This window comes from Cucumis sativus, chromosome 7, assembly GCF_000004075.3.
Source record: "Cucumis sativus cultivar 9930 chromosome 7, Cucumber_9930_V3, whole genome shotgun sequence".
Lineage (NCBI taxonomy): Eukaryota > Viridiplantae > Streptophyta > Magnoliopsida > Cucurbitales > Cucurbitaceae > Cucumis > Cucumis sativus.
The window spans coordinates 5,493,671-5,512,381 of NC_026661.2; the positions used below are offsets into that span (position 1 = coordinate 5,493,671).

Genomic DNA, 18,711 nt, shown 5'->3' on the forward strand with positions numbered 1-18,711 from the left:
CCATAAATTTTACTGTAGGAACATCGGGCACTATATAATAAATATACTAAAAAATATTTTAAAAAATGTCTCAACCTTTCACCATGTACCAATAACATTCACTATATTTGTAGTAATAAATAAAAACTGATTATGTAACGTATGTATGTGAAGTTTGGATGACCAATTAAATTATGTTCTTTCATGAAATCAAATCATTAAAATTTCTAAAATAATTGTAAAAAATGATATTTGAACTCACAACTACACCAGAGAAGCATGAAGCTAAATTTAATATATATTATAATAATCTAACACTTCAAAATTAATAATAAAATACAAAAATCGATAATGTGAGTGGGCACGTGCCCTTGGCCTCTTAATAAATCTGCTCTTACCTATAGTAAATTATTGATAGAAGATTGTCATTGATAGAATCCAAAATTTTGTTATACCTGGTAAATATTTTAATTTATTTTACTATTTTTAAAAATGACCCTTTTAAAAACATTTAAAAAGATGTCATCATCAAAATTTCTGAAAAATTGTACCTATTAAAACTCGAGAAAAATAGATATTGTTTGACCTTTTTAAAACACTAAGAAAAAATATGTATTACTTAACATTTGTTAAGCATAGCGTGAATTTTTTTTCAAAAATTCGTCCACCTCCGTCTTTTTTAAAACATAAGAAAGTACATATTACTTTACATTTTTCAAACGTCGAGGTCTTATCGTGAAACTTTTTTTGAAAACTCATCCACCACCGTATTTTCTTGATGTTTTATCTTTGCAATCACCAATTTCTTTAAAAAAAAATTAACCGTCAAGTATATAATCACAAACATTAAGAATTCCTTTTTCTAGTAGTAATGGTATTGGACTGAACTAAGTTATCAATTTTTCGTGATATATGTTTAAGCTTTAGTTTCATGCGCTTGTCTTTAGTATTCTTGGAATTGGTATAACATTGTGTATGATAGGTTTTGTTGTGTATTAGATTGATGATTGTTTTTCAACTTTTTTATTTAGCGACAAAGAAAAGTAACATATTTGCAATGAGAAGAAGGTTTAAGATATTGTGTGAATATATAGTTTAAAAGTATTTATATTGTCTAGGCTAAATTATACCAAATATATTTAAACTTCAATTTTATGTAAAAAATATCCTTAAAAGTAGTTAAAAATTATTCTCAATTTTTAATATTTTGCTTTAAAAACTATTTTATAAACTTTGTAACTTTCAAAATTATTCATAAACTCTTAAAAAAGTATAAAAATAACTTTATTGTCAACGTATGAACAAAAATTATTGACATATTGTCCAAAAAATACCTCTAGACTTCTAAAAAAATTGCTTACATTATACTAAAAAAGCTAAATATATTATCACCATCTATCAAATATTCAACATAAATGGATAACTACTCTAATAACACGAGCATTTTACAAGAGTATTAATGCAACATCGAAAAGTTGAATAAAAAACCAACACCATAAGTATTTTCATACATAGATAAGAGACAATTTGTATAATTTAGTATACTTGTTGCTAAAAAAAACTTATAGTTCAACAACTTGTGAGACAAAAAAATTGAATGTTTCACTCAAGATGAAATACCAAACAAATTATTATTGAGTTAAGTTGAGTTTGGAACAATTTTACACGTAAACAGTAAAAGAAAAAGAAAGAGTGGAATGAAAGGGGATTTAAAGTAGATTGTGTTTGAGCATGTGAGGCCACGTAGTTTAGGATGGCATAGCCGATGGATGAGTAATGCAATAGGATAGGGCCACTGTGTATTTGAGTGGATGTTTCATGTTAATGCCCCAGTAAACATAGCTTCTAGGACAGTCCTTTCCCATTCTATCTATTCAAACATTTACCTATATCTTCTCTTCCAATCAAATTACAAAGTAACTCTAACAATCTGGAGTAAGAAGAAAGGGTTTTCTTTTATTACAATTTAGTATATCATCAACATTTAAAAAGGAAAAACAAACCAAATAATTACTCTGTTTTTCCCCTACCAATCTTATTTCTCTGTTTTTAGGTAGCATTGGAGTGGACCAATTTCAACGGCTACTTCTTTTTATTAGGTTTTTTAAGCCTCTGTTTGCAGTGCTATAACTTTGAAAAGCAATGAACTTTGTCATTAAAAAGAGTATACTAAGTAAAGAAGTAAATAGCTTCCCTCTATTTTCATAAGCTAATCTCAAAATGTGTTATTTTGCTTGATTTTACAATTCGATATGTTTGGAAGAAGAAAGGAACTTCATCCATACATAATTAACTATTACTTTCTCATTATCACATATTTGAGATGATTGAGATATGTTTGAATTGATAAGGTTGTGATTTTGAAAACAAGTAATGATTTACTTGATTTAAAACACACGAACTTAAAGAAAAGTCATTATGAGTGGTTCCAAATCTCATACTCCAATCATTATCCCTAATCTATGATCCTAAGTTTTCAGTTGCTAGTTGTTGATTAACGATTTTGGTCATTGGTCGTAGGTTTTAAGCTTTGGTTGTTGGTTTTCAAACCCAAGGCACCAATGTTCGTAATTAGAGCTGATATTGGAGATCGTGACCAAGGACCAATACCAACAACCAAAACATAGGATTTGGGGCTAGCGATCACCCATCAACAATTACTATCAACCCCACCCACTAATGACAAGCGATGACCAACGACCATTTCGACAATGGTTTGTAGTTGTCGATCTCAACCATCAATCATTGTTTTCAATCACTAGTCATTATTTATTGATCTAGACGGTTGATCACTAATTGTTGATCGTGGTTTTTGGTCAACGGCAAGGTAAATAAGACTAAAGATAGACCATAACTAGAGAGTAGGATAAATGATCAAGACCAGAGAACAATGACAAACTCCAATAAACCTCTCAAGTACGTGCACTCATACATATGTTTTTAGATTGCCCTGTGGTTGTTAATCTTCTCAATGACAAGTCTGTTGAACTCCATAATTTTGCATTTTTCATTAAGGATATCAAAGCTTTTTATCGCCGGTGTTGAGCGAATAGTTGTTGCACAACTTCCTGCCTTTATTTCCTTGCCAGTTGTAGAAGAAAACACTTAGTTCTTTTACAATTTCTTCGTGTTTGAAGGTTTGTTTTGTTGTTACACATCGATTTAGTTATGTAGGTTGTCTATACTTTTGCTCATGAAAAAATAAAAATCTAAATGAAAAGTATTGAGTTGTATTAAAACAATACATATTTTGGAATTTGTAAATTTTGATTCACACACTTAAGCCTATTTGCTTTGAAATGAATCTTACTTAATAGTTTCTACTACTAGTTTATGGTTGAATTTTGTATAAACTTTTTTATTATTGACGAGTTTTTGTACTATAATTTAATAAAAAGCAAAGGAAGCATTAGGAAGATGATGAAATATAATATTGAAATTTTCTTAAAAAGCAAAAACTGAGAATGGCCATAAAGTGAGAGTGAGAGTGAGAGTGAGAGGCCACCTCTTTAGTCTATCACTTCTTCCGATATCTCTCACAACCCTCAACTCTCTCTCTCTCTCTCTCTCTCTCTAAACCCAAATTCCAAAAACCCCTTTCCGCTCCTTTCACATGTCCACTCCCATCGACCAACTCCAGCCCCCCCCGCCCCTTCACTCCTCCCACGCCTCTGTCGGCCCCCTCATCGCCGTCCTCGCCGTCATTTCCATCCTTGGCGTCATTGCTGGTATGATTGGCCGCCTCTGCTCCGGCCGCCCCGTCTTCGGCTACGGCGCACACTACGACCTCGAGGATTGGGTCGAGAAGAAATGTGCTTCCTGCCTCGATGGCTCCCTCGACCCCCCTCCTCCTCCGCCTCATCTCCGCCACCCACCGCCTCTGGATTCTGTTCCTGTGGCTGAACCTCTTGGTGGGCCTCCGCCGGAGATCAAACAAAGCGCCCATGCCGATGCTGATGCTAAAGGGGAGAATTTGCAGTCGGCGGCTCCTGGAACCGGCGGTGAGTCATGAGATTTAATAAGAAGAGTAAAGTTGTTTCCTTTTTTTCTTTGTTCTTCTTTTTTGTGGTTCAATTTTTATTCTTTTACAAATCCTATCTGGTGGATGAATGAATGAATCTTTGCCTCTTTTATATATATATATATATATATATATATATTTCTCTCTCTCTTTATTTGCAATTTAAACACTAATTTCCTTCATTTTTATCCTTTACTTTGAAATATTTTTTGTAATAAACAAATTTTGTTTATCTTAGTCCTCATACACTAAAATAGTGAATTTTAATAAAAGAACTCAAATGGGCAATGTTTTTAGAAAAACAATATTTTGTGAAAGTAAAGGAAATAAAAATGAATAGTTTCAATTAAAAAATTGGAATTGAATCAAAATAATAATGAAAAAAAGAATCATACTTTCACCATAATAGTGAAAATAAGAGTGAAAGTAGCATAGTTTTTAGACATAAGAAAAGGAGACAAAGTATTTACAAATATTAGCAAAATTTGAAATATATTACTTCTTTTTTAAGTGGTTGATAGCTATATGATATATCCATATTCTAAAATTTTGCTATCTATTTAAAGAAAGTTTCGATGTTATATATCAATTGGGGGGATGGCATTGACTGTTAAGGCAAGAGACTCTTTTGTTATGTTTACATTCCCTTTTCTTTCTTTCTTTTTCTTTTTCAATACTAGGCAGGGGCTTGGTGCTAGAAAATTCTAACTTATATATGTACACTTTAAATAGACAAGTATTTTAGTTGCTTCAATTCAACTAAAGTTTGATTTTATAATGCTAGAGGATGGTTTTATATTTTGTCTATTTAGTCCCTTTTTTCTTTGAAGTTTTAACTTTTTTTGGATATCTTTCTAATATGGACATTAATTTTGATATTTAAGCTTTAATCTCCCTCTCTTTTGTATTGTATAAAAAAACATATACTTAGAATAACCTTGAAAAAAAATCCTATAAAGTATATATATTAAAAGGAAAAAAAAATCTTTACAAAGGATTGTAAATAGTCTAAATACATGGGCAAAAGGTGATTTCCATGGCTTAATGTATTTTTCATAATTATTTATTAATTTAAATAATATGATGAATTTAAATATAGAAATCACAATATCATATAAAGTGGTGATCAGTAAACTCTTTTATTTCTTTAAAAAAGTTAATGACTAAAATAAATGTTTTTAATCGTATAGTACAATCTACAAAGTTTGTGAAAAAAATAGAATTTAAACATATTCTTTTTTCTTGAATTTGTTTATTCCTCTGGAAAGGCTGGAAATGTACTTTTATAGTCTTTCAGAACTTTATACCATTTTTTTTTTTAAAAAAAAAGAGAAAATCTTGATTTATAGTGCAATGAAATTAATTAAATATGTAAGTTTCATTTGAGCTTTCTCCATAACTATTCTTTTTTAAAAAAAAAGAAAAAAAAAACTTTCTAATCTTTCTAATCTTATTAAGTACAATGGGCATACAAATTTGAAACAAAAGTTGCAAAATCTAAGGAAAAAAGAAGAGAAAAAAATCCATAATGTCTAAATTTAAAGTACAAATTCATGAAATTGGAAAACTTAACATTAAAACAATTTTTTCCCTACTCTTTTCATCACCATTTTTATTTTTTAGTTTATTTAATGGCTAAAGTTATATAAGGATAAGTTTGGTTATTGGAAAAGGGTCAAAAAGTTGAACCATTTATTTGAATATTGGTGAGCCCAAAGGGAAATAAATATTTTGTTTCACTCCAATTCTACATGTATCTCTTCACATTATTACCCACTTAATTACCACTTAATTGCATCCTCATTAATAATTAAATATATAACAAAATTTATCTTTACCAACAAAAGAATAATTTAAGAATTTCACCTTTTCTTTTTTTTTTCTAATATTAATTTGAACTAATTCAACTAATATTTTGTTTCAACTAATATTTTCTATCAATTTAGACCGATCAAATATCTTAAAGTCACACAAATTTTTCTATAAGACTAGTCTAAATATGTGTAAATTGGCCTAGACAATCACAATTAAAAAAAAAAATTGATAGTTACGTAAAAAGATATCTCTCACAAACTATTCTAAATTTCGTATATTCAACAATATTAATGGTGGTTACCTAAAATACACCACCAACCTATTAAACCATAAACTTTGAATTTTATAAGGTATATTGGATTTTTTATCTAGATATGAACTCGATCTCAAATTTAAAAATAATTAATTAATATTTGTTTTGGGTAAATCAACAATAGTAACACAAGGTTAAGTTTGTAGGAAGTCTTCTTTATCAATTATCATCGTACCATTTCTTGGAAGCTCACCACAATGCATGTGGGATTGTTTGCGCCAATACTTCAGAATCTACTTCCCAACTCTAAAGAAAAATTTACTTCTCCAACTTTAAATTAATCTCACGGTCCATTTGACAAACCAATCTCATAGTCCATTTGACAAAACTGGTTTGGTGCATGATTTTAGAACCATCAAAATCACTCCTTTCATGTTTCAAGTCGTTCTGAAGCACACTTTTAATCACCCTAGTTTGTTTTGAACGACTAAAAGCATATTTCAAAATGATTTAAACTATTTCAAAATCACCTCCAAACAAACTCTTGCCTTTCCTTGGCACAACGTCCAAGAAATCCCAACTGACTGAGAAGACAGAGTAACTATCCATAATTAATACCGATGCCCACCATTTTCAACACTTGACACTAAGAAAATCCGTTGGATTTGACCTTTTGATGCCTATTTTCTTCAACCTCCTCAACTTGTATGGTGTCTATTTCAGGGGCACATCCAGACCTTCTCATATCGCAAATCAACAAATCAAGCAGGCTATAGATCATTTCACATTTCGGATGTGCTTTATCACAAACAAGAAATGTATGTACTTCATCTTTTACCTCAATCCAGCTGCAACCTGGCTCCTTTTTCAAATTGTGAGATCTCATTGTTTGTCTGATCTTTGAGACTTGTTGCCACATGCCTGCATCAGCATATATATTTGATAGAAGGGTGTAAGCAGACGAGTCTTCTGGATCCAATTTCAAAAGTGAACTAGCTGCTTTTTCAGCAACTTCTACATTTCCCTGAATTTTGCAAATACTAAGCAAAGTTCTCCATATAATTGCATCTGCTTCAAATGGCATGTCCTGAATTAGTCTCAATGCTTCTTCTACTTGGCCTGATCTCCCTAAAATATCCACCATACATGAGTAGTGCTCAAGTTGAGGTTCTAAAGCATAGATACTTGCCATTTTCTGAAAATAAAACAGGCCCTTCTTAGCATTTCCAACGTGCGAACATGCTCGGAGGACCGAAACAAAAGTTGCATGGTTTGGTTTTATATTCTCATGGAGCATATGTTCAAAAAGCTCAAGAGCCTCTTCCCCAAGACCATGGTAGGCAAATCCACAGATCATGGCATTCCATGTGACAGAATCCCGCTTGGGAGCTTTCCGAAACATAAGTAGAGAATCATGCATATTTCCACATTTGGAGTACATGTCAACAAGAGTGCTGGTTATGTACACATCTGATAGCAGTTCCAGCTTGATCATTTGTGCATGGATTTGCTTTCCTAGTCCAACAGTAGCTAAATTAGCACAAGTGTCTAGAACAGTTGCATAAGTGAAGTTGTCGGGCTCTACACCCATTTCCAACATATGAGAGAAAAATCTTTGTGAATCTTCACTTTTCTTTTGCAATGAAAATCCTGAAATAATTGCATTCCATGAGACCATTGTTTGTTCTTCCAGCCGGTAATGGATCTTTTCTGCCTCTTCCATCATTCCACATTTGGAATACATATCAACGAGCGCACTTCCTACAAACATTTTGAGACCCATTCCAGATTTGATAATTCTTCCATGAACCTCCATGCCATTACTGAAAGCTCGCTGACCTGCACAAGCTTTTAAAACACTACCATATGTGAACTCATCAGGTTCCATCTTTGAACGTAGCATTGCACCAAAATGTGAGAGCGTTTTCCCTTCACTTTCATTCTGCTCACAAGCTGTGATGATAGCATTCCAAGACACCGGATCCCTTATTTCCATTTCATCAAACAGGCCAGAAGCCTCAACTAAAGCTCCACATTTGCCATACATATCCAAGATGGCGTTTGCGACACAGATATTTGACGATAAATTAGATTTGATGGCTAACCCATGTAGTTGAAGCCCCTCAGAGTGCCCTTTGATTACTGCAGCTGCACTTAATGCACCAGAAAGAGATACTTCATCAAAACTAAAACTGTTCTTCTGCAACTGAAGAAATAGCTTAAAAGCTTGAAACCCTTGCTCATTCCGAGCATACCCAATTATCATGGCATTGTAAGATTGTAAGTTATGGTCTGGTAATAAGCTAAATAGCTTGTAGGCATCAGACATGTTGTCACACTTAGCATACATATCCAAAGTGGCAGTTCCTACAATAACATCAGATCCGAAGTCAGTCTTTAATGCATGGCAATGCAACTGAGTACCTAATCTAGAGGCTGATAGTCCTGCACAAGACCTAAAGACACTAGCATAAGTAGATTGACTCACCCCAATTCCCTTTCTCTGCATCTCTTTGAATAGTTTAAGGCCCCTAAGCAACTGATCATTCTGAACACAACCTGCAATTGCCGCACTCCATGAAATCCAATTCTTATCTGGCAATTCAGAGAAAACATCAAGTGAATCCTCTAAGCTGTTACACTTGGCATACATATCCACTAAAGCACTCCCTGTCACAACATCATAATCAAAACCCATTTGAACTGCAATACCATGAATCTGAATTCCCAGAACCTGATCTTCCAACAAAGAGCAAATTTTTAAAGAAACAGCCAGCGTGGTATGGTCAAACATAACTCCCAAATCTCTCATTTTCAAAAAGACAGCGATCGACTTTTGTATGTCACCATTCTGCAAGTACCCAGAAATCAAAGAATTCCATGAAACCACATCTCCATGATGAGGCATGGAATTAAACACCGCCTGTGCAAGCTCCATCCTTCCAGCCCCTGCACAGCCAAAAACCATGGTGTTCCAAGACACAATGTCCCTCTGTGGCATTTCCTCAAACACCTTATATGCATATTCCAAAGCGCAACATTTGACATACATTTGGATTAAACAATTGGTTACAAACACAGTGGGAGTAAACCCAGATAGAATCATATGGGCATGAGCTTCCTTACCTGGTTTTAGAGCTCTCCGGTTGGAGCATTCCTGAAATATATGAGAGAAAGTCTTCCTGGTTGAGGAGATTGTTTGGGTCGTAGTGGAAGTTGAAGCTGCACATAACTGTAGAAATTTGGTTGGCATTTCCAAGGACAGATATAAAATTTTTAAAGAACAAAAGCGAGAGAGAAAAGCCATCAACAATGGCACTCATGGCTTGGCGGGTTTTGGACTTTGAACTTGAGCTTCGGTGTCTTCCGCCATGGAATTGTGGGCAGAACGTTGAAAACCTCCAAATAACGTTATATTTAGCGGTAAAATTAAAGTAAATTCTTTTAAACTATAAAACTTAAAATACTGAGAGAGAGAAATATTTAAAAGGAATGAGAGGAGGCAAAGAAGTAGTAGATTCAAAAATAATTGGCCCATGCAGGTTTCGAACCTGCGACCTTCGCGTTATTAGCACGACGCTCTAACCAACTGAGCTAATAGGCCAATCTGTATACTGGATATAATTTATTTTATTAATTAAAGTACTAAAATTTAAAATTCTAAACTAACAATTTGTGTCAAAGCTTTTATAGATTTGTCAATTTGACTCCTTTTTTCATAAATAAATATCATGTATGATACCAACAATTCTATTATTCAAAATTCCAAACTCTTATAAACGAATCTATTTGGGCTATCAATTTCTTTAAAAAACATCCATACATCAACTTGAATTACCTAATACTTATTAAACGTATGGACAAAATAAAAACAAACTCTAAACCATGTATAAATGCAATATTTTAAATTTGAAAATTAAATTAAAGACTTATGAACCAAAACAATGATAATCAATATCATTTTTATTGAACTATGTTTGAATAGTATATCAAAATAAAATTAGTTTAGAACTCATTTGGTGTCATTGCAATTGATCATATTATCATTAATTATTCATTAGATTAATCACGAGTAAAGATTGAGGAACGTAAGCATATTTTAGTTGACATTGAAAATGTATGTTAGTAATTTCACCCTTTTACTAACAACAAAATAATCACGAAGATGGTGTGTTGCTAACCACAATTGTCATGCATACCAAACACCTATTTAGTTTTTTTTTTTAAATGAAATTGAGTATTATTATTAGTCGGTGAAACTTGTTAGATTCCTACCTATCATATCAACCAATACTCGGTTAAAATATCACTTTAGATTTGTATATTAAACTTTGTTTTATTTTCGTACTCGTAGTTTCAATACATCATAAGTCTAGCCTTTCAAAATTAAATTTTACCGTTAATTAAAATCAATAACAAACTATTATTGAAGATTAAATTTAAAACTTATTGAAAATATATGATGTAAAGTCCGTATTTTAGGCATTAAATTAAACATAAATTCTATTTCATTCTCAAATCTTCGTTTCAACGCGGAGAAGGGTTCTTGCCTATAGGGGTGGGTGTGGTTTGGTTGGGACCTTTGACATAGTCTTTAAAAAAAAAACAAATAAGAACCTCAAAAGGGTAAAACTATAGTGAAATTTAATCATACAAATCACTTTTCAAAATCTATTATCATTTCCTTACTTGCTTCCTTTCCTTGGTGAAAGACTAAATAAATAAATAGATTAAAAGAACACATTCATTCTCTCGAAATTCTTCAAAATTCTATCATTTGACATCTCATAAGTAAACTAAACAAATTGAGAGTAGATAACATTTGTAATAAAAGTGATTTGGAATTGTGTGATCTTACTTTTTGTTTTAGGTCACCAACACATCTTTATTTAAGTTTTTTCTTTCTTAACAACAACATAATGTATTGCATTTTTATTTTAGAAATGAAAAAAAAAAAATTCCCCACAAACAAAGGAATCTAGTGTGGTTGTTTAATTTTTTTTAAAAAAAATGGAATGGGGGTAAATGTGTGTGTTTGGAAGTGGGGATGTGTCCCTCATGATACCATGTCTCCCTAAGATTCTCCCAATTGCTTTACTTTCTTAAAATCACACTCAATACCACTCTTCTTTTCATTGTTTTTAATTATTAGTTCACCAATCAACACACCTTTTCCCCATCATTTTTGGTTCAAATCCCATCCACACACTTTTTTTTTCCCCATTAATTTATCATCCATTCTTTCTTAATCTCTTTTTAAAATTTGACCATTTCTTCCTAATTTTGCCTTCTCCCATGTAAGAGGTTAACTAAACTTGCAATTTAGCCTTTTAAACATATTATCAAAACAATAATATCTTTGTAATCCAAATAAATATCAAATAGTATTGATGAAAGAAGTTTTTTTTTTTCTTTCTTTTAGAACTAGAAAGAAGTGGGTGTGTAGATAATATGAGAATGAAAGATTGTGAACCAAGTTTTGGCACAATCATTTATCTTTGTTCTAAAACTAAAACAAACAGTTCCCTTGAGATAAAAGTACAAAGTTGGATACTTTTTCAAGTTAAAGTAATCTAAATTGGAAAGAATAATAATAGTAATGTCCCCATCACTTATCTTCTTAACATCAAACAATAAAATCCCCAAAAAATAAGAATACAAAAATAGCACATATTTTGATCAAATACTCTTATTTTATTTCATATGATAAGTTCGGATCTTGTTCTGTCAACACCAAATCTTTTTTCTTTTTCTTCTCAAATGTTTTTCCAAATATATTCCTTATTCCTTATCCTTCTTCCCTCTTCACATTGGAAAAGAAATTAGGTACCCATCAAAATACAAAGTTAGGTCAAGGTTCAATGAATCACATGTTAGTTGCTCATTCACAAAATTTGGAAGTTTGGATCAATAAAATATAAGTATCTAACTTTACGTTAAAATAAGCATAGTTTAACTCATATAGTATAAATATTTATTAAATATGAATGATGCATATACATGAATTCATCCTTTTAGTCATAATTTGCTTTCTTTCTGTCTTCTTGATAATTTAAAAGATAAAATAAATTGATTTGGGTTATGAAATGGTTAAAAGTATGTGTTCTTTTGGTTTTTAATTCTGTTTTTTCTTTTAAAGAAAGAAGGAAAAGAAATTCTGTCTCATTACAATCACATGGAGCATTGAATACTTGTTTCCTAATCAGAGAATTCGAATCACATGGAACATTAATAATGTTGTTTTTTTTAAAATGATGAAAAAGTGGTGACCTTTCGCAGAACTTCTTTTCCTAAATGGGAAAACAACATAGCAAAATCATCATCTGAGTATCTACAAATTATCTATCTCTCAATCAAACTTTAAAATCTTCAAACCATTTCGTGTCTTAGTCGATTTTAGTTTTGATTTCGAGTTATTTCGGGTTATTTCTCTTAAACTGTTAGATCAGCTCCACGAGTTAAAAAGGATATTGTTGTTGGTTGGTGGTTGGTTCCAATCAAATTTTGCAGCCTAATGGAAACTCAAACTTGCTATAGCGCGAGAGAAACACAGAAATATATGAACTTTTGAGTGTGGGAAGATGTAAATATGATAAAAGTGAAGGGATGAAATATGTAAGTTTTTTTTTTTTTCTTTCAATACAAACAACATCTTGAGAAACTATAATCTCAAATTCCCCAAGAGAAGGAAGAAAAAAGTAATTAAAAGGATATAAAAAAAAAAAACTCAGATTCTTTCCAAAAAAGAAAAAATCAAACTAATCCTGCAAAAATAATTCACAGCCTCTCAGATTCTCTTTGCTTTTGATATTTGATATGGATCTTCATTTTTCTTCTTTTCTCTTCTCTTTTATGTACTGTGTAGAACAATCCTTCGGTAAGTAACAAACTCCAATGTTTTGTATTTTATGCTTCAAATATTTATACATCTTTTGCCAGTGTGAGCCTGAGATTTCCAGTAGTCATAGCTTTCGGATTTAGTATCTTCCTCGTCCTCCACACTGTCGCCACCGGTCGTGGAATACCCTCCGTTTCCAGCGAACTGGAGCGGCCCTTGCGGTGATGCTGACTGAGAACTGCTCACCTTTGATGATTCACCACACCCATCTTGGGACATCCATAAATCTCCTAGAACAACAGGAGATTGGTCTGCAGCTCTGGCAGCTGGAGTTGTTGGAAGTCGCCGGGTATGAAGGCGGTATTTCTGCATCGACAAGCAACCGATTGTTCTCGTTATCATAATTGATTTATAAGTTTTGTAATGTCATCAAGCTTTCAGGGAAATGAATTGCAGATTAGAATGTTTATGTTTTTGGGTCCTTACTTGTAAATGACTTTTTACTTCATCATTGGTTAGGCCATCTACCTGCATCAACTCTCTAATTTGCTTCGGTGTTGCCACTGCTTTGATAGACAAAAAGGCTTGAATTAGAAACAGTTTGAATGCCAAAAATTTCCAAGAAAAATTATCATTTATCACAAATGTTAACAGCTCTTCTTCAAGCAAATTGCTTAGCATGATCAACTCTAAGCTTGGTTGAACTGATTTGATTCATCCATTAACCCAAAATCTCATACGAGAAAACAACAGAAAAGTGATCATCAAAACTGAAAATCAACTAGCAATTGATTCAAACATGAAAAAAGAAAGACAAATCCTTTCCATTATCTCACGTATAATTCTCACCTTGTGAACCTCCAAGTTGCTGCAAGGCATTCTCAAACCGCCGATGCAACTCTGGCGACCAGCATCTCCTCTGCTTTCGGGCAGGCTGCTGTTGAGGTGGCAACACCGTCCGTAGATTCGATTGAATATCAGCAGCAGAAGTCGAAGTTGCTCGGTTGCCACTTGACCGCAAAACACAGGAAACCAATTCTTCTCTAGTAGTCTTCAAGTTGGGAGTGACTAAAGAAAGTGCACAAATGGGAGATTCAATCCTCTCTTCCTTCTTCACAGCAGCCAAGACTGGACAAGCAGAAGAAGAAGAAGAAGATGGCTTGAACCCAACAAATAATCCCTCCTCATTCTTCTTTCGATGAACCCGATCCTCTGCAGCAGCTACATACCCCCACCCCTCATTCCTCTATCACAAAGAAGAAGAAAAAAGCTTTTCAATAACATTCACCCTAATTGAATTGGCCATAATTTTACAACAAACAAGACTTTTACTATTTCATTTTCAGACAAAAAATGCAAGAACAACACATCACATCAATCACAGAGTTGGTGTTATCGTTATGTACCTTGGTTTTGGTTTGAGTATTTTGAAAGTCATCCGTCTTCCATAACTGAACAGAGCTCATCCATTCCTTCTTATCTCTACAATCCTCTTCCTTCTCATTCTCATCGGAAGAATCTTTGTTCAATGACATGAATTCCTCCAAAACTGGCTTACGTTTAGGAGAAGAACAAGAAGAAGTACATTGCAGTGAAGTGTCTTTCAAAGCAAGGATAGCTAGAAAACACAAAACAAATAGGAGGGGGGAAAAAAAAAACAGGTTTAAATCCAGAGAATCCCAGAACGCATGAAGAAGAAATAAAACAAAATCGAAAAACCCATGAAAAAAAAAGTGGAAAGAAACTAACCATCGTTCAAAAGAAGCATACATAAGGGAAGCTCGCGCTTGAAGGCATCGATCTTCTTCATTTCATCCTCCAAGCTGGTGATAAGAGAATGGAGTCGAGAGGACCTATCAGAGGGATTGGAAAGAGAGGAAATCTGATGGAGGAAGTGAGAGATGGAGTTGGGAGGAGAAAGAGAAGGCATTTGGGGATGAAATTGAGAGAAGGGAGATGGGGAATAATAATGAGAAATTAGGGAGAGGATGGAAGAAGTGGAGGAAAGAACATGGGAATTTAGAAAGGGAAAATGAAGGGTTTGAAGAGAAAGAGTGTGAATGGAAGAAACAAAGAAAATGAAGGGGGGGGAATAAGACGCGGAGATTCTGCCTTGCAGATGCAGAGAACGCATCGCCGGTTTTAAACGCAGATTCGAACGCCCCCTTCGCCCTTCTCTACAAACAAAAAAAAATACAACACACCCACCCACTCTCGTGTTTTTCTTTCTTTCTTTCTTTCTTTTTTTTTCTTTTTTCTCTTTTAATTACAATACTTATTAACATTTTTAGGTTTCAAATTATATATATATATATATAATTTTAATAATTACTAAGGGAGGGAATCTCTCGTTAAATTATGTTCCTAACAATTTAGTTTTTAATATATATGAAATTTGGATTACACATCTAATCTAAATTATACAATATTATCATATAACATTATTAAATATATTAACCCACATAAATAACTCTATTATTCAAGCACCACAAAATCGTAGAAAATAGGTCATGCGAAATTAACTTATTGGCCACATAACAATAATGATCAACGTCATCTTTTAAATCGTATAACATTGGTGCAAAGTTATATTAAAGTTTAAGAGTCAAATCATTGTTTTTTAGTGTAACAAATGATACGAAAGAATTGAATCTTCAAGCTATTAATCATATTAATCTTTATTAAACGAAGCCTTATCAAATGTACATAGAAGGACGAGTTTTTCATCCCACACCATCTCATTAACAATTGCTCTAAAGCAATTAAACTTTAATATTTTTTTGAATTAAAAGGAGGTTTAGGCTTTGTTATATATATATATATATATAGAAAAGAACAAATAACCAATCCCACAAATAAAATTTAAAATTAAATAATTAAGAAAAGGAATCCCAAGCAATAATGAGCCTTTTAAACCCAAAAATATGCACTAAAATGTGGTCAATGTTGTGAAGTAAGACATGATTTGACACATATATACAACTTTCACCTAATATCTTTGAATTTTCACTTTTCTCTTTAAATCTTTTAATATATATAACTTTCTTAATGCAAGCCCACCAAATTGGAATTTACCATTTTGAGAGTAAAGTTCATTGAGATTCCCACATCAAATTAATTATAATTTATGAGCATCACATTTTCTATTTCACCTCTATTGTTTATTTTATTTTGTTAATTGACTCTAATATTTTATGCCTACTTTGAAATTTACAACCTGTCTTTTTAGTGTGAAGATTCTTATTTGTTGGTTGTGCAATTTTTTCATTCCAAATTTCCAAGGGAATCTTCTGCTTCCAAAGGGATTCCTAAACCCAACCTCAAGTTATGTGTTTTTTTAATAATTTAAATGCAAAATTATTTCAATCCATTTGAAAACGATGGTTTGTTTATGATTATTAGTTCATTTGGTTAAGTTTCATACTTTGTAGTTGTAACTAGGTTTGATTTATTTATTTGCATGTATTTAATTTTGAGGATTTTGTTGGTGGATTTTTGTTTGTGTATGTGATCATATTATTTAGTAATTACAATTACAGCTGTGTCATGAGTTTTTGTATACTAAAAATTAATTGTAAAACATAATATAATATATAACAAATAAAATTTTTAAATAATGAATGTTGGTATTGTTTTCTATTACAACATTTTTAAGATGGCGAATAGACATGTAATTAAAGTATAATTCAACTAGTCTATATTTGAAGTTAAAATCTCCAAACTAAAATAAGGGCATTACATGAATAAAAAACCTACCGAAATAGGATTGGATTTGAAAGAGAATTTGTTTTGGTAGGGGAGAGATAATGTCAGCTAGAAACCTGAGTCGGTGTCCAAGATGCTGTCTTTGACTACTCCAAAACCACACCATTTCTTGTTCTTTTTCCTTTCTTTTCTATTCACACTCTCACACTCCCCAATTATATTCCTTCTTTGCCCCACCCACTCCTACTCTCTTTCTCTCCCACCTTTTCTACTCCTTGTTTTTCTCTTTTATTATAAACAAAATTAAATTCTTGGTCTATATACCTTTTATGATCTAATTATAGTCCAATATATTATATCATTCCATTCTTGTATCTAATATTGTTGCAATTTGTGTCATGGACTTAAATTTTGTAATGAGATGTATTTTTTAAATTTAATAAGTAATAACCAATAGAACTACTAACATTTAAATTTAGGATTAGGTGCAAATTTGAAAAGAAAAAACAATACAAACTAGAGCTTTAGAGACCTAAAAATGTTTTTTATTTTTTATTTTGAACTTTTTGATGATAAAATTGCATTTTTTCTTTAAAAAAAAAAAAGAAAAAACATGTAGAAGCACATTTTGGATGGATTTGTTTGACATTACACAACAATCTTGTTGGATGCTTTCTACTTTAAGATTCTCTTGTCAATTTTATTTTAAAAGCAAATGCTTCATTGCTCGTTTTTATTTTCGATTCATTTCAGCTCTTTTGCTCGGTTAGTAGATTATTTTTGTAATACTTCTTTTTTTCATATAAAAAATAGATAGCAATGACTAATGAATTTAAGTTATGTTTGTTGATTCATAATCAATGATTCAAAATTTATAAAGGTCCATTTAATCCTAAATTATACCAAGAATAAATGAGAATGAGGATGTCGACCCTGTCTGGCCTACACGATTAATTATTGATTAACTATGCACATTATTTACAAATAAAGTTGTCTACGGTTATTTCATTGCATGCTTAGAGATGAGAGCTTATATACCCTAGAGCGGATTTTATTCTTTTTAGAAAGGATATAAGTATATATTTTAAGTATGTTTTTTTCACTCGAAATATTGTTATTGGTGGCAATAATCCAAAAGGTTACAAATAAAGTTTAAATAAAAGAATAGGGCTTACAAAATAAAAAAAAAACAAAGGAACTCTTTTTTCCTTGTGAAGCCTGACTCCATAGCACTAGACAACTTCAGAAAGATAGAAAGAAAAGGCGCTTTCTCACTATATCTTTTCTAATATTGTATGTCTTTTTTAATATCGTACATACGATGACAGTGTGATTATGTTAATTGAACAATCAAAATAAGTCTAATCGCAAGATTATTTAATTTTTTTTATGATGTTTACTTAAACAAGTTGTAAACATAATTTGGTTATGATTGAAGTTATATTATCGTTAACTTATTGATTAGTTAATGTTAATTGATAATTATACTTAAATATTAACTATAATTATAATTAATAAACTTAGCTACAACACTAAAATAAATTTTTATTACAAAAATATTAGGAGAATAAATTCCAAAAACTATAGGAACCAAAACCACAATTTTTTTTGGTTAAATTTGTAAATAGTTTTATTATTATTTTTTATTATCCATAACAATTTGAAGTGAAGTACTTTTTCAATCAAATATAGCAAAGAAACTATTGATAATTCATTAAATTCTTGATCTTCTTTTTTGCTATTTAGGACAATTCCTCCTCATTTTAAACAATCATTTATATATTTTATTAATGGTAAAAAACCAATAAAATTGTCTAGCACAAAAAACGTAAAGGAGATATGTTCCTGTTTTTTTTATTACATGAGAGCTTTTTTTTGAGTTTGAGTGACATTAACTACACCCTAATTTTGTACATTTCCACTCCAAATACCATTAATTAAACTTATGCTAATTTGTAAAACATTTTTCATTACATTTTCATAGTTTAACATTCTCAACTTGAATTTGAGAACTTCACATACTTTTAATAGACATGGGATATTGAAATATTATAATATGGAGAGTAAAGTATATATTAAAAAACAACTAATTAATATATA

General features: G+C 31.6%; 2 protein-coding genes and 1 non-coding gene across 8 annotated transcripts; all 3 read right to left on the minus strand.

The window, feature by feature from the left end:
• Positions 1–6,190: 6,190 nt before the first annotated feature.
• LOC101220811 (pentatricopeptide repeat-containing protein At3g02330, mitochondrial) lies at positions 6,191–9,563 on the minus strand. 4 transcript variants are annotated; one of them, XM_011660615.2, is made up of 2 exons: positions 8,781–9,563; positions 6,191–8,663 (listed from the first exon to the last, which is right to left on the minus strand). In XM_011660615.2, the coding sequence occupies exons 1-2, from the start codon at positions 9,373–9,375 to the stop codon at positions 6,715–6,717; spliced, it is 2,544 nt and encodes an 847-aa protein (XP_011658917.1). In that variant the 5' UTR covers positions 9,376–9,563; the 3' UTR covers positions 6,191–6,714. The 4 variants fall into 4 exon arrangements, with proteins under 4 accessions (XP_011658917.1, XP_031744956.1, XP_031744957.1 ...); XM_031889096.1 differs by having other exon boundaries at positions 6,191–9,300; positions 9,380–9,562; XM_031889097.1 differs by having other exon boundaries at positions 9,195–9,560.
• A 35-nt stretch (positions 9,564–9,598) lies between these two features.
• On the minus strand, positions 9,599–9,672 carry TRNAI-AAU. The gene has a single exon. It is a non-coding gene; the product is annotated as a tRNA-Ile (tRNA).
• A 2,968-nt stretch (positions 9,673–12,640) lies between these two features.
• LOC101221044 (transcription factor HHO6) lies at positions 12,641–15,122 on the minus strand. 3 transcript variants are annotated; one of them, XM_031888718.1, is made up of 5 exons: positions 14,656–15,111; positions 14,313–14,524; positions 13,756–14,152; positions 13,393–13,472; positions 12,641–13,272 (listed from the first exon to the last, which is right to left on the minus strand). In XM_031888718.1, exons 1-5 carry the CDS (start codon positions 15,038–15,040, stop codon positions 12,982–12,984), a joined length of 1,365 nt encoding a protein of 454 aa, XP_031744578.1. In that variant the 5' UTR covers positions 15,041–15,111; the 3' UTR covers positions 12,641–12,981. The 3 variants fall into 3 exon arrangements, with proteins under 3 accessions (XP_031744578.1, XP_004137119.1, XP_031744579.1); XM_004137071.3 differs by having other exon boundaries at positions 13,393–13,469; positions 14,656–15,105; XM_031888719.1 differs by having other exon boundaries at positions 13,129–13,472; positions 14,656–15,122.
• Positions 15,123–18,711: the final 3,589 nt, after the last annotated feature.